Below are 16298 nucleotides of genomic sequence, written 5' to 3'. Positions count from 1 at the left end.
CATTTTAATTTAAATAATATTTTTATTAAAAGTTATGGGCTTAATTACTCCGTGTTCTTGGTCTCAAACAAAAACAAAACCATTATTTATCTCTGATATTATTTATATTCAAAGAAAAGATTATCAGAAAATAGAACATATCTTTTACACAATATATTTTTTCACACAACATTTGATGTATATATATTATAAAATGCAAATTACAAGGCATATTTAAACTAGCCCAAATTGAAAAGGAGAAAGAAAAATAAAAAGATATTGTCATAGTGAGTCGCAAGTAGTTAATACAAAAATCCAGAGATAACCATGGATTGAGAAACAAAATAATTAAGCAATGTAAACAACAAAACCTACAAAATAAGAGAATTTTAAGGCTGCTGCAACATAATATATATATATATATATATATATAATATCTACCCCAAGGTATCTCTCCAACCATTCTCCCCTTGCATTATCTGTGCTGTACGGCCAACATTTTTAGCTGCAACTTTTTTTTATAACAATAATAATAATAATAATAATCTGAATCGAAGTTAATCAAATCACATACACGAATTGAGAGACACCTTCATATATATTTTGAAATGTATGTGTGTAATCGAGTTCAAGTTAAGCCACGTCAGCTTGTTCGTCCTCCTCGCCATTCCTCTCCTTCAGCGAAGTCCATTCTTCCGCCTCTGAAATATTATATTCCATGTTAAAAACAGAAGAGAAGAGAATGTTATTTTTATCATACTCCCCTCCGTCCAATAAAATTAGCCTACTTAGGTCCGGCACAAGATTAAGAAAAATGAATATCAAAGTGATAGATAGTTGAGTTACTTTGAAATTTTAGATAACTTCTAAATCATAAGAAAAAATATGGCAAATTTTTCAAACCAGTGTGGATTATAATCAAATCTTGCCTAGAAAGCAGCAAAGTTTTTTTTACTTACTTGACTTATCTCCGATGGCAGAGAGCCGTCTCTGCAGAATGGACGCCACAAAGAGAAAGATCGAGCACATACCGAACATAACAGTGATGGGGAATGCATTAACCTACAAAACAAAAGCATTCAAAATTTCGACGATTTACCTTGTGCAAAAGCCATGGTTCATATAAAAAAATAAATAAATATAGATAGATACGACGATTCAGAAAGCAAGCATACATTGTATAGCACGATGCAAACAAAGATATTTAGTGGGATCCGAAAGAAGTTCATGATGGTACTTCGAGCCTCCTCGGGGATGTATTGAGATCTCATCTTCATAATGGACGGCCAAAAGATCCCTACACAAGCTTCAAAGGTACAAAACCCGAGAAGTTGGAGGCATCCAGAGAATGAAATGCCACCCCCTTTAGTCGTCGAAGGAGGTACCAAAATCTGTAGGGAATCAGCGCCAAGTTAGATATACTGAATTCCGATATTTAAATAAAAATAAAATTAAATAAAAAGTAGAACAAACACAAATCTTGCATACATTTGTCAGTATGGGAAGCAGAAGGGAGGCAGAAGAAATAACAAACACAATCTGCATGTAGCTCTCCACTTTAACCGAGTTGCGCGCCAACAATCGAGCAGCAATCGAGCTCCCCAACATCGAAGCCAACATAAAAGTTGCAAAGATAAAACCATGGGGAATCTCTTCATCATTTGGACTCAAAGCCGGCGTCCAAAGGAACACAAACGTATACATAGAGCCTTCGAATAGAGACTGTATTGCACCGAGCAGTGCAATTTTCTCATCTGATCATGAAATTTTTCGAATCAAGTTTATCCTCAAGGAAGCACAAATTGCAATTTTTTTTTAAAAAAAAAAAATCGCTAGTAAATGTATTTTAATTACGCGGTTTGGATTTACCTGAAGCAATTGCTACAGCGGCACCCTTGAACTGAGTAAGCAAGTCTTTGTTTTCAGAAGGGTCCCCGTAGTTCTCGGTCCATGATGATAATATTATAGCCATTCCAATGGCTAGAAATACAGCAGCAGCATCAAAAGGAGATACAGGGCCGAAATTGAGAGTGTCGACCAGCAGATTTCCAAACAACCCGGAAAGAATTGCTACAAGACCATTGCCAAGGAATATTGCCTTGGAGAAAGTTAACGAGAGCCATTGCTGATCGAAACCCCTCTGCAAGCCATCATAGAATTCAAAATTGATCACCCACACTTAAAACAAATAACTTATAATCTATAAATCCGCATGTGTTTTGGACTCCTGAATTTATAAAATAGTCAAAGAAAAGGAGCAAACTTTGATGTCCCGAAAATGAAACAATGTTTATCATGTGCAATGAAGATAATTCCACAAAATGAGGTCACGTAGGGATAGTTTCTATCAGAAATTAAGGGTGTGTTCTTTTATCAAACTTCATCAAATCAAAAACCTATTTTATATTTTCTTTATTATTCTAAAAATTAAATTTACATTCAAAATATCACATCACACCTATTTATATCACATAATGCAATTATTCCAATTCAAAATTTTTACTATTCAAATCACAAACCAAAATCCAAAGCTCCAAACAGAAACACCCTAAAATGAGATGGGAAATTTAGTTAATGCAGAAGATTGCATAGGCACCTTACCTTGAAGTGTTCCGCCACAAGCCATGATTCAAATGCAGAAAACAAGAGGGATGTGGCAATGCCGCCAAGAACACGCCCAATCATAAGAACTTTGTACTGAGGAGAGTGTTTGGTTATACAGCTCAGAATGTAAGTAATGCAATAAGTAACACATGCTCTCTTCCGTCCCCTGAAATAACATAGCAAAAAAACTCAAATGGAAGCATATTTTGCAGGGGGGAAACAAAAATTGTTTTTTCAGGTGGTAATCTCACTGCTTATCTGCCAGAGATCCAACAATGGTTCCAAACAACATGGAAGAACCAAATCCAGCTATGAAGAGCTGCCCAATATCACCTTTCCCAAAGCCATACGTACTGTATAGATAGTAGACATATGGACCCTGCAACCAGTCACCAGCTGTTTGCCACATAGAAAATTGCAAAAGGATACATCATTGAAGGAATATTGTTACTGTTCTACTTTAAAAAATACAAATGAAAAGAGCAACATGATAAAGCATCACATAGCTATTGGAATAACAAAATTAAGCACTCAAATGAAGATGTTTTGGACAGAAACAAGATAAAAAAACAGAGGTGAATCTCAAAAACAACAAGAAGGCAATCTCAGCAGGACAGACTATCTAATAAATATATGATGTTACTTCACTTCACCATTTTTAACATATTCAATACTTCTGTTGCATCAACATGTCACAATTTCAAAATCCGGCACAAGTTTGAGTATGAACAAAATCTAAGTACGATCAAGATGTAGATCCACCAGAAAATCACTCCAAATCCTGTACGATGCATAGATTAGATCGCCGATATTCAGATCCAAAAACACAGCACTTCCAATAGCACGTTCAGGCATCCAAATATCAGATCGAACATCAAAATTTTGTAGCTACACCAAAGCAAACATAAATTAATCCTCTTCACACACATCTAACTCTAATGAAACTTAAACTGCGCCGCTATCAGTAGAGCGCTTTATTAAAAAAAACACTTCCAAAAAAATAATAATAACAAAAGCATTTCCCATTGTATTTTCAACTGAAAGGAAAAGCAGAATAGCAGGAAAGTACACCAAATCAAAACTGTGCAGCCAATGCCAAATCAAAACCGCACAGATCTGAAACCAGATTACAAGTTCACTTACCCATCATTAGCGAGTACACGAGCAAGTAATTGTTCTTGAAGGAATTGAAAGCGGAAGAAGTATTTATCCGATCCTTGTTACTCTTACTCAGCTCCAACGCCGCAACCACAGCTGCCAAACCTACAAACACCGTATAATAGAAAATCTCCATTTTTCTCTTCAACCACACCTCTCCACTGTCAGTTAAACCTTTCTGAGATTCGGACTAGAGAGAATTTTGATTATCGCAGACTCTCCGTCACATTTTCTGCTTAGATATAAGTATATATATATACAGAGAGAGGGGCGCGCGTAATGCAGGGTTGTACACACACTACAGCGTGTATTTGTGTGTACAAGTAGCTGAAGCACTGGACTGCATCGACGCGGTCTGTGAGTCTGACGGTGGTGCTGCTGCAGCAATATATTTATTCTTTCCATTTTTGTTTGCTTGCGATGCGACACGTGGCGAGCTGTGATTTGCTACGATGTGTCGGTAGGTGGACTTTAGCAAAGCGGATCAATCTAAGCCGTCGGATTTCCCCCTCGGAGGGGCCACCAATGGTCGGGATTTACGGGGATAAAACGGGTTTATACAACCACGACTTTCCACGACTGCGGAAGATATTTTAAAGTCGCATTTCACTGCCTGCCTTCAACGCAAGTATTTTATGCTAGATTCAGAATTACATTATTGAATACTAAAAATATTATCTTATTCTATAAGAATTAAGGGTGTTTGTTTAGGTGATTTGTAAAAAATTTTATTATTCATTAAATTTTTCTCCACTAAATATCAAATTAAATATATATTTTTTATATTATAATTAAAAATTAATTTTACATTCAAAATATCACATAACACTTATTTATATCACATCGTACAACTATTCAAATTCAAAATTTTTATTATTCAAATTCTACTTCAAAATCCAAATAGACTAAAAAAAAAAACACACCCAGGGTTTGTACTATTTAAATTCTTTATTTTCCAATATTTTTTCTCTCATAAAAAATCTTATTATACATTATTTTAATATCAAATTCAAACTAATATTTTTCATAGTACATCAAAATAAACATACCCTAAATTAAATTAAATTTTATATATTCTCAAATTGTATTATTCAGCAATGGGACTAATTAATTTACAGGCAATTACAGGTATATTTGTTTCGTAAAATATTTTGAAAAAATATTATTTAATGTGAAATATAAAAAATTGAATACATAATTTAAAAGGAATAAATAAATGTGATATATTATTTTTTTTTTTGATAAAATATATCAAAAAATATATAAAGAGAATACACCATTCGATTTCACATGTTATTTTTAAAAATAAAAATAAAAATAAAAATGTGTAGTACTTAATAAAGTCAAATAAATGGCCCTAGTGAATGAATGTCACATGGGATCTTCATCCACATCACAAAATTGGAGACCTAAGAAAGGACTTCACCCCATGCTGATTGATTGAAACATCTACAACCTTTCTTTGATAGTCAGGCATTTATTTTTTATATTTTCATATGTTATTTTTATATATTGATTAGGACAATTAACATAGTGCTAATAAATTTTTCAATTAACATTGTTTTTAACTGTAAACAAAAAAAATTAAAAATAGTTATTTAAATAAATACAACATATGTGGTGTTGAATGTTACAAACATATTTGAAGGGTGTGTTGTATTTACAATCTTATATATATATATATATATAGAGAGAGAGTACAATTAGTATATATTATAAAGGAATTTTGATATATATTGTTGGTTCATATGATGTTTTATTGTATATGTTGATGTATTTTTTCAACAAACAAAGAGTAAAATTAAAAGATATGGAAATATCCTCAAATTTGATTAATTAGTGTATGAGATTAGGAATCTCTAAACACGGTACATAAGAAAATTAACAGGAAAATAAAAATGCTGGAAATTTAAAGTGGTGATCCCCGAATCTGACTTTGCTTTTTTTTTTTTAAGTTAGATTGAAGATGTCTTCTCCAAAAAAAATCCAAATCCTTAAATATTCCTTCTTGGAACCGTCGTCTAGTTGGTTACAGCAACCGCCGTCAACCGCCCAAAAGAAATATTTTGAAACGTCGCATGGTCAGTTACAGAGACCGTCTCGCCAACTGCATAACCCAACCCAACCGACTAATCCAGCGACCAGTTAGTCGCTAGACCAAAAGACTCCTTGGCCGCCCCCACCAAGCAACCAAACTACTGTTCACTTAAGTGGGCAATCAATTACCGGACCTTACTTCGCCCCGAGCTCCGTAGCAGCCGACTTGCAGACTTTCCGACCTATGGACCATCCGATCCGCTAACCAACCGACCTGACTATCCGACCGCAGACCTTCCGATCTATGGACCATCCGACCCGCTAACCAACTGACCTGCCTATCCGACAGCAGACCTTCTGACCTGCCTATCCGACCGAGGACCTACCGACCTGCCTATCCGATCGCAGACCTTCCGACCTGTCTATCCGATCGAGGACCAACCGACCTACCTATCCGACCGCAGACCTTCCGACCTGCCGATCCGACGGAGGACCAAGACCAACCGACCTGAGCGCAAATTTTTCTTCTTTTCCACTTGACTTCTTGTCTAACTTCCTTTAAGATCCTGCTATCCTTATTTTTGTTATTATTATATTATTTTTGGTGCGTAACAGTATTATATTAGCATATATATCTTATAATATCTGCTTGTTTTTATTTTATGTGCTGTCGAATTATATTTATGTGATACTTATTGATTCTATTCAAGTGGTCCAATTTATACAGTGAGTTTTTAAGGTAAAAGGCTATGTAGTGTACCAGTCCTCTTTAATTTACAAGTAGTGAGTGTGAGAGATCAGATCCATACAAAATCAATGAATGAAAGAGCATAGCACATGATATATATATATATGACATGACCATGCAGACCATAAACATATATATATTTTTGTATCTATGTCATCATTGCTGAGGAAAGCAGCAGTAATGAGGGAATAGAACAGCAACTCAACAAGAAGAAGAAAGTACACATAAGAAGAATAACAACAGTCTAATACACAGCACATGCATGCAAAGAAAATAAAATTGACTTTCTGATAAAATAAAAAATAAAAAATAAAAAGAAAATTGACTTGTCCTGGGATGGACTTATGAACTTCCAGCGCCTTCCTATCACACATGGTTCGCCTAGTTTGCAAATTACTAAAATTGGCCAATAGTTTACTTAGAGCGTACTCGACGAGTAATGCTGCGGTTCCCATGTTATCACAAAAAAATAAGAAGAAATAAAAAGAAAGAAAATTGATTTGTTTTTGTCATGGGATGAACTTATGACCGTGAGATCATGAATTCAAACTTCCAACACCTTTATATTATGTCAGTCACACATAGTTCGCCTAACTTGCCTTGTCGGACCTAATTTACAAGCTATTAAAATTGGTTGATGGTTTACCCAGAGCATATTCGACGAGTAACGTTGCGGTTCCCATGTTATCACAAAAAAAAAAATAAAATTGATATATCGTAAAGAATGACTTGATGGTGTGGGAGTGAGCTCGTGACCGTAAAGTTATGAATTCAAACCTGTTATCTCGGGGTCTTGTTTACTATATATGATTTACCTAATGTGATTTGTCTTGTCGGACTTAATTTGTAGGTTATTAAGTTCGATTAGAAATTTATCCAAAGAGAACATTTTCAAATCTTATTTGAGACACATAATTCGTCTGATATGATTTATATAAGTAGTTACTGTGTCACATTATCTAAAATTTAAAAAAAAAATGATCACATCAAGAAATCAGCCGAACCCCATCATCTTTGGGACCATCTCTATTTATTGATACTTGCAAAAAGTAAGGAGTTGAAGCAATAATAGTAAAAAGTAAAAACTATTTTATGCAAATTAGGATATATGAGGTTGCAAATTCTTGTGATAATACAACAGTCCCATAAGGTTTGTTACAGCAGTTCCATATAATGTTTGTTTGTTTTGGATTTCTCTCATAATATACATTAATATTATAATATTATAATATACATTAATATTAAAGTACTTTTAACATTTACATAAATTAGACATATCTTTACATATACACATAAAGTATAAGAGACAAAAATATCAAAGTATTTTATACATTTTTACTAATCAATTAAAATATTTTTATGTTGTAAACTTCTACAAAAACATCAAGGGTGCATTAGTTTGGGGCGAAAAAAAGAGGTATTGTTTATTTTATGTTTTTTATTATAAAAGATAAAATATAATAATTATTATTTATTTTTATTAAAATTTATATTCAAAGATTTGAGCATACACATTTCAATTATAGGAAGAATATACTCTTTCCGTCTAATTGAAATGTTATCATTTTCTATTTTCATCTGTCAAAATAAGGTTATCATTTCCTAATTTAGTAATTATACTACCTACGTAACATAATAAATACTCTTTCAATTTACATTATATTACATAAATGTCGTTACTTTTATATTACACCATACTAATAGGGATATTTTTGTCTTTTTTTGTTACAATCCAATATAATACTAATATTAAAAAATCTATGTACAAAAAGCAAATGCCACCCTTCCAATGAAATGGAGGGAATATAATTTTTTTTTATTAAAAATAATAAAATTTTAAAGGAGACACGTCCATATAGTTGGTAATTACATAAATAAGTATTTGATCATGATATTTTAAATATAAAATTAATTTTTATATAATATAAAAAAATAAAAAATTATTATGATTATTATTTTTTAAAAAAAAAGGTATAGGTTGGACTACATTCAAACGCATCCTTTAAGGGTAGAATGTCTATTTCAATAAATGATGGACAATTAAGGATTATTGAATAAATTATTTGGAAGCCTTCATTTCAAAGAAATGCCCCACAACAAATTGTATTGGGTCATGATCATATATTATAAGACTATGTTTACTTTATAATTGATTCATTTCTATTTATATCATACCTTATACTACTAAAAAAATTAATTAGTTTACCAAAGTAACATACTCTATTTTGGTGAAAAATAAGTTTGGTAAACTATGTAAAAGTATATCTACATTCATTCCATCCCAAATAATTATGTCATATTTCATGTTTTTTGATTATTCATTAAATTTATCCATAATTTATTTATAATAAATAATTTTATTCACTTATAATTTCATTACTAATATTTTAACAAATAATTTTAATTTGTCGCTATTTTTTTACTTATAAATTATACTATTTTATTAACATTGTAATAGTTTTTTCATAATATCAAAATTATATTTTTTATTTACCTTAATTTTATATTAAAATACTATTATTTATTGATCAGTGTTCGAATATAATATCATAAAAAGCCCAATTGAAAAGAGTATTATTTTTCGAATCCAAAGTTGGTTGTCTTTGAGTTTTGTTTTTTTAATTATGCAATTTCATTTTTATATAAAAACACTAATGGTATCCCACGTCAATTCTTCATGTTAAATATAATATTCAACAACTATATGCCATTTAAAAATATCAAAATTCAAAATACACACAAAAGGCACCCAAAGAACATTATTATTATTATTATTATTATTATTATATCAGCCACCAGCAGCATCTTAAACATGGTTAAAAAAAAATATGAATTTATTTTAAGGGTAAACTGTTTTATTAGTCTCGTAATCGAACCCCTTATCATTTTAGTTCCGTAAGTGGAGCTTGTCGCAAATTAGTCTCATAAGTGAAAATTTTTGTTATTTTAGTCCTCCGGCACCAAAGACGCCCGCGTGGCTCGCCGAATGTGACGTGTCCGCCAAGTCAGCGATACACATCACCTGGTGCTGACATGGTGGACACGTGAATTTTTTTTTATTATTTTTTATTATTTTTAAAACTTATTTTTAATTTTATTTATATTTTTATATTTTTTAATTTGATTTAATTTTAAAAAAAAAATCCACGTCTCCGCCAGGTGTCGCTGACCTGGCGGACACGTCACCTCCGGCGAGCCACGCGGGCGTATCCGGTGCCGGAGGACTAAAACAACGAAAAATTTTCACTTATGAAACTAATTTGCTACGGGCTCCATTTACGAGACTAAAATGATAAGAGGGTCTAGTTACTTAACTAAAAAAACAGTGTACCCTTATTTCAATGGTTGTTAATTATTTGAAATGATTAAAGGCTGTATAATTAGATATATAGTCAAGTGTTGAAAAAAAACTAGTAGTTAGATATTACATATGTCATACTCGATTATGTTTTTAGTAAATTTATTTATTTTAAATATATTTAACAAATATAATATAATTTAATTAATTTTTTAATATTTCACGTATGATCTACTTAAACTTACTTAATTTTTTTTATCTATTTTCAATAAATAAATATTTTTATCTATATTTAAAATTCTCAATTTTTTTTATAAATCTAATTTAAGTTAATTATAAATAAATAAATAAAATTTTTTATTTATTTATATTATATAAAATTTGATTATCTACAAAATATCTATATTATATATATATTTTATTGATATATAATGCTAAAATTTTGAAATACATAATTTAAATTTCTTTTAATTATATATATTAATTCATATTTTAAAATACCAACAATACTACTCATATAAAAAAATAATAAAATAAATATTATAACTTATTAATTTACTCCACATAAATAACATTGTCTCAGAACAAAGTTAGTATTAAATTTTTTAGTAAGTGGATATGCAAATATTATACTAACTACCATTAACTTATATCATTTTTAATTCAAATTCATGGTTTTTTTTTTATTATTAATATAAAAAATATTCTCGATTATGCAGTGTGTAATACTTCCTCATACCCAAATTACTGCACAAATCCAATAGGCAATATTAGACAGTGTACAGACACATGTCAGTATTGTGTGATTGAAAAGAGAACCATTAAATTGGACAAATTAACTAAATAGACGATAGAAATAAAAATAACAAGTAATTACTTGGAACTTTTTTGAGTAATTAGTTACCTGATACTGGTCTGCCCACCTGCCACAACAAGGAGAACCACCAATGTTACGAATAAAAAACTTCGAAATGACTTCTTAGAAATGGTTGGAAGAAAAACTACTAAGTAATCACAAAACCACTAAGCATAAATGAAATTGTGATAACAAAGAGCATTCCCATGGTTATTTTCTTGAATGTTATTTTATGACTTCCACATGTTAAAGTTATAACTGTGTTTTGTAGTTGCATTAAGCTTAATGGCCTAGATGCCTAATTATACTCTAGAATCACGACCCACCCTCATAAGCAAATCGTATGTCTATAAAGTCAATCATAGCTTATAGAATCCTTCGGCTCCTTGATGGAAAGAATGAAAAAGAAAAAATAAGGAAGCAAATTTAAAACATTTACATTCCAATCATTTAGTTCATGAGACACGCCGAAACAAAACAATATTCCTCCCTCATTGGTGAAGTGATTATATATATTTAAAAAAAAAATCTTAGGCTAACTAGAAGGATACTGTTGACTTGTAGTCTACATTCTCTAATTCAGTTAAGATAAACCTACAATTATCTTTTATAATATATGGCAGCATTTGAAACCACAGCCAGTGGCAACATTTAATAGCTGATAGTTGTTACAAATTCATTCCATTGTGTATTAATGTGAATAATTCATCCATGGACATCATTTGTTTTCATGCTCTGGAGCTCTAATGAGAGTGAAAACCTAAAGCCAAGAAGTCTTTAGCTCCTTCTTTTCATAATTTCAACATAAATAACCAAGGGCGACACATGACACAATCAGTAACAACCAAACTCAGAAATTACAAATTAAAATGATGAACCCCATATGAAAATAAACAAATTCATGAGTCCAAGTCAAACAGTAAGGATCCTGAAAGCGAACAAACTTTGAAAACAATCCCAATTCTATTAAGGATGATAAACTCACCTAAATCCCAAACTTGAAACTTTATGTTGTTATATTGCACTGTTTCCACATTGAACCCAATAGCTGTAAAATGAAAAAGACATCTACTCATTAATCAAGTAAAGCAAAGTTTCCCTAATCCTATTTTCAGACTACACATTTCGCATATCACCATTTGTCATATTAAATTATGCCTATGAAATAGATGCAGCAAATTAATGAACTCAAGGAAGCAACCAAAGCAAGCTCAAGAGAAGAGAATAACATAAAACAATTAGAAACAACGAAAATATCCAAAAATTAGCGCGTTAAATGTCAGTCAACCCACGTTCATAGAATAACAGTATCGAATTGCTTAAAGTAAGGATAACAAGGTAAGTACTTGGAATAGTAGACACTACTTCGCCCATCTGAAGTCGATCTGCGAAAACCAATAGCTAAAGAGAATTAATTAAAAGTCATCACCAAGGCAAGTAGGCAACCACAACAACCTGAATCGTATGAAGCGAAAAATGAGGCATACAAAGAATCGTGGTCTTTCCGGCATTGTCGAGGCCCAATACAAGAATCCGACCTTCCTTGTTCCCGAAGAGTGAAGAAAACAGCCTCGCGAAAATAATTCCCATCTCACCCTCAATCAATTTGAGAGTGAATACGATGAATTGAATCTAACTATGTTATAATATATAAAATAAACAAATAAAGGATCTGATCTGAGGCAAAGTATCAGCACCTCTTACCCTCCATTTCCTGCACAAATTTGAAATAAAAGACGACGACTCACTGTAACTGGAACAATGAGTATAATTGTAATGCAAAAATGAAGCCGATTGGCATTGTGACGAAATACCTGCAGACGGCAGCGAGCCAGGCTGGGTGCATCTCAGCTGTCAGCCCCGCGGCTGTGCGCGTTGTTATCTTTCCCTACTCATACCAGAGTTTCTTCGTCAGTCACGAAACAATATACTCTCATCACCCATCTTAAACAACAAGACAGAAACACAAACACTCATCACCCATCTTAAACAACAAGACAGAAACACAAACACAACCTATACTGATCCTAGGGTAGTGTCGAACAGGTGCAGGTTGAGATTCTTCCCTTTCAAACCAGCAGACCAAAAACCAAAATTCCAGAACCAAAATAATTATGTGATAAAATTACACCATTAATAAATCAAACTTCACAGGGCACTTAAACAATCTGCCTACTAATTCTCTAACACAAGAATACGTTATCCTACCAACTAATCAAGTTCTGTTTATCACACACAAGCCATAAAATTCCCAATACCACCTGAGAAAGAAGAAGAATATTACGACGCCCTATATCGATTTCTCCTCACAGAGGACGCGACGAAGATCCGTGGATCGATCCTCATACTACTCGAGATAACTTAAAAACATTACCTGGACGCCGGTGCTGATTAACCTCCTCGATCCCACCTTCGCCCAGTACGTCGCGTCTTCTGATTGAGAAATTGCGTCGAAGAATGAGTTGTGCCCTAACTTTCTGAAATTCGCTAAGTGTGAAATCTATTCGGCACCGAGGAGGGGAAGAAGAAAGCCTGCGCGTGTGGGTATGAAATCGTTCTTAGTTTTCCAAAAGCGCTATAGCGGTTTTACCTTTTTTTAAATCCAAAATATCTTTTAAATATAAAAAATAAATGTAAACACCATTTGTTACGAAGCACAATCGTAACTAATGTTATTTTGAACAAAGTCTACCAACTCCGTTTTTGTTACGGATTATTTTGCGTAATTAAAGAACCTGAAACGTTGACCAAGAAAATATATATTTGGTCACGGAAATTGTCGTAACAAAAACCATTATTTGTTACGATGTTATTATAACGAACCGTCGAGCCGTGGTGAAAGACCCTTTTTTTGGTAGTGAACATTACCAAAATATAAAATAATTAATTATACTTAATTTTTATCACATATTTTATCCCCTCACATCATCCAAATAAGAAAATAATATATATTTCTCTTTTATCCCATTGTCTAATTTCTAAATTATCTTACTTAATACTACCCACCTAAAAATATGTGTCAAAAGCAAATGTTGCACCTTGTTTGGGACGGAGGTAGTATTTACTAAAGTCTATAGAAAAAAGAATAAAATAAATCTTTAGAGTGGACGGAAAAAGTATTTGAAAAAAAAAGAATATATAGTGTGACTAATGTGTTGTAAAAAAACATACAAGCATATTTTATTATTAATTCATAGTAAAAAAAAAAAAAAAAAAAAGAAAAAAAAAAAAAAGGGGGGGGGGAAATTGGCGGCACAAACAAACACACGACCCTTTGCTTAAGGGAACAAAACATTTATATCTCATTAGCGACATTATTGAGTTGCCTAACCTACTTTGACTATGTGCTTCACCATGAGTTGTTTTTTACAAATTAAAAAAAATAAATATATTTCAAATAGAAATATATAATAGATATAATATTTTTAATAAAAGTTTATTATTCCATGTTACGTCAAAGAATACACCTATATATGATACAGACAAATATCAAAGTCGATGAGTTGCAATCAGTACTCAAGGGATTTACGCAGCAGCAGAAGTAATAAGAGTTTGTTAGGTCTTTTTTTTTTTTTTTTCTTTTTTTTATTATTATTCAAATATTTTTTATTTTCCAATTAATACTTATTTTAATGGAAAAAATATTAAACCTAAAATATTTTCATTTTAAAACTAAAATCAAGGAAACAAACCCCATGACAATTGCGTCGAAATCATTGACACTTTATTTAGTAAAATTAATTAATTAATTTTAAGGGATGCTGAAAATTAGGTTTGGGAATTTCCTTTTAATAAAATATATAAAAATTAATAAAAATATTTTCAATTAAAGTATTTTAAAATATTTTTATAATTTTCAATCAGAATCCAAAAAAAAATACTCCATTCGTCGTTCAAATCTATTCTCACTTTCCTGTTTTGGTTGTCATCAAATTTATTCCCGTTTTTTTTTTTATTAAAAAAATACTCACTCCGTCCCAAACACCGTGCAATATTTGTGTTTGACACGAAAATTTAGGTGGGAAGTATTAAGTATGATAATTTGAGATAATTTGTATATTAAGTGATATGATTGGAGAGAAAAATGATTATTTTTTTTTTTTTATTTGAGTGATGTGATGGGACAAAGTGAAGTGTATATTAATATATGTATATAAATATTATTAATTATTTCTAAATTTGGAAATATTGCAGTGAGTTTGGGACAAATAAAAAAGAAAATGTTGCATGGTGTTTGGGACGGAGGGAGTACTATTTTTCTTTACCAAAAAAATAAAAATTTATATTTTTATATATTTTTCTTAAAACCCGTGCTCGGTCAAATGAACACATAATTGAATGACACATGGAGTATAAAAGAACACAATCTAATTACTAGAAACCAAGGGGCTTTGGGCTTTTTAGCCACCATTCTTGCTTATCCTAAGGTGTTACAACAAATAAGGAAATAAAATAGTACTCCCTCCGTCCCCATGTAATATGATTGTATTACTGTAGACACGAGAATTTAGGTAAAATATAATTAGTAAGTAATTAAAAAGTGTATTAGTAAAAATAATTATTATTTAGTAAAAATAATTATAGATTAAGATTAACATAAGTAAATAGTTTAATTAAAATTAAGAAAATTATAAAATTTAAAATTTAAAATGCGATTAGAATGCATAATTATATTTTCAAAAATATAAATGACAAGTTATGTGAGACGGACGAAAATAGAAAATAGGGACAAATGATGTGAGACTTGAGAGAGTAATTAAAATCAAAACACTAATCTATTGAAATTGATTTAAGTTTTTGTTTGAGTAATATTTTAGATATAATATTTTGTAAATGTAAATAATGTATTTTGATACAAAATAAGTAACATTTTCAATTTGAAATCACAAAAGAATAAATTTATTATTTTCCTAACATCCCTTAAAATTTGAAATGAATATTGTATTTCTAAAATTTTCTAAAACTCTAAAACAAATGATCTAATGCAATAATGGAACAATGTATGTATCTATCATTTGCACACGCACATATCAAATTATGGCATAGATCCCTATATAACAACCAAACTACAAACTACAAACTACTAATGTAATAGATATAAAGGTGAGACTCAAGAGCATACTAAAAAAACTAGCAAGCCATGCCAAGGCAACCTTAGGGGTTTTGAAACATTACCCGAGTACCGTCGCCAAAGCCCTCGCTCAGCCGGCAAGATCTGTAGCCCGAAAACTGCATCGAAACAAGAACAAGAGAGCTACACAACCTCAAAACCAAAGTGATCATACAAAACTTCAAGATCAGAATACAAACAGCCATCAAATGCCAAAAATTCACAGATATGCATAATTCAACTCCAGAAATTAATGCCAAGGCTTACTTAGGACCCTTTTTTAAGCCCAATCTAATGGCCCAGAAAGTTAATCCACATTTGATCAATCCACAGCAAAAGAAATGACCAAAAAAAAGAACCATTTACCTTTCTGGAGTAATGAAACTTTTTTAACCTGTTAAAAAAGTGGTAACTTTCTCTCTCTAGGATCTATATATACGCTTCATCATGATAATGATCGACTAGCTATCAAATAAGAATGGAATTGTGCATCTAAATAATTATAATG

The 16298-nt window shown here is 31.4% G+C and overlaps 1 protein-coding gene across 1 annotated transcript; it reads right to left on the bottom strand.

Moving 5' to 3' along the window:
• Positions 1 to 242: 242 nt before the first annotated feature.
• LOC127256389 (uncharacterized) lies at positions 243 to 4000 on the bottom strand. Its single transcript, XM_051282376.1, has 8 exons — positions 3727 to 4000; positions 2835 to 2979; positions 2581 to 2749; positions 1849 to 2119; positions 1468 to 1733; positions 1155 to 1370; positions 939 to 1041; positions 243 to 680 (listed from the first exon to the last, which is right to left on the bottom strand). Exons 1-8 carry the CDS (start codon positions 3875 to 3877, stop codon positions 613 to 615), a joined length of 1389 nt encoding a protein of 462 aa, XP_051138333.1. The 5' UTR covers positions 3878 to 4000; the 3' UTR covers positions 243 to 612.
• Between the last annotated feature and the right edge of the window lie 12298 nt (positions 4001 to 16298).

Source organism: Andrographis paniculata, unplaced genomic scaffold, assembly GCF_009805555.1.
Source record: "Andrographis paniculata isolate CXL003 unplaced genomic scaffold, ASM980555v1 Contig55END, whole genome shotgun sequence".
In the NCBI taxonomy this organism is placed as follows: Eukaryota; Viridiplantae; Streptophyta; class Magnoliopsida; order Lamiales; family Acanthaceae; genus Andrographis; species Andrographis paniculata.
Note: the sequence above shows the minus strand (reverse complement) of the source record. Positions and strands in the feature narration are given on the sequence as shown.

Coding starts and splice junctions, on each gene's coding strand:
- LOC127256389 (XM_051282376.1), bottom strand. CDS start 3,877: ATGGAGATTTTCTATTATACGGTGTTTGTAGGTTTGGCAGCTGTGGTT. Junction 2,980..3,726: donor CGTGTACTCGCTAATGATGG/GTAAGTGAACTT, acceptor TGTGGCAAACAG/CTGGTGACTGGTTGCAGGGT. Junction 1,042..1,154: donor TTTGCATCGTGCTATACAAT/GTATGCTTGCTT, acceptor TTTGTTTTGTAG/GTTAATGCATTCCCCATCAC.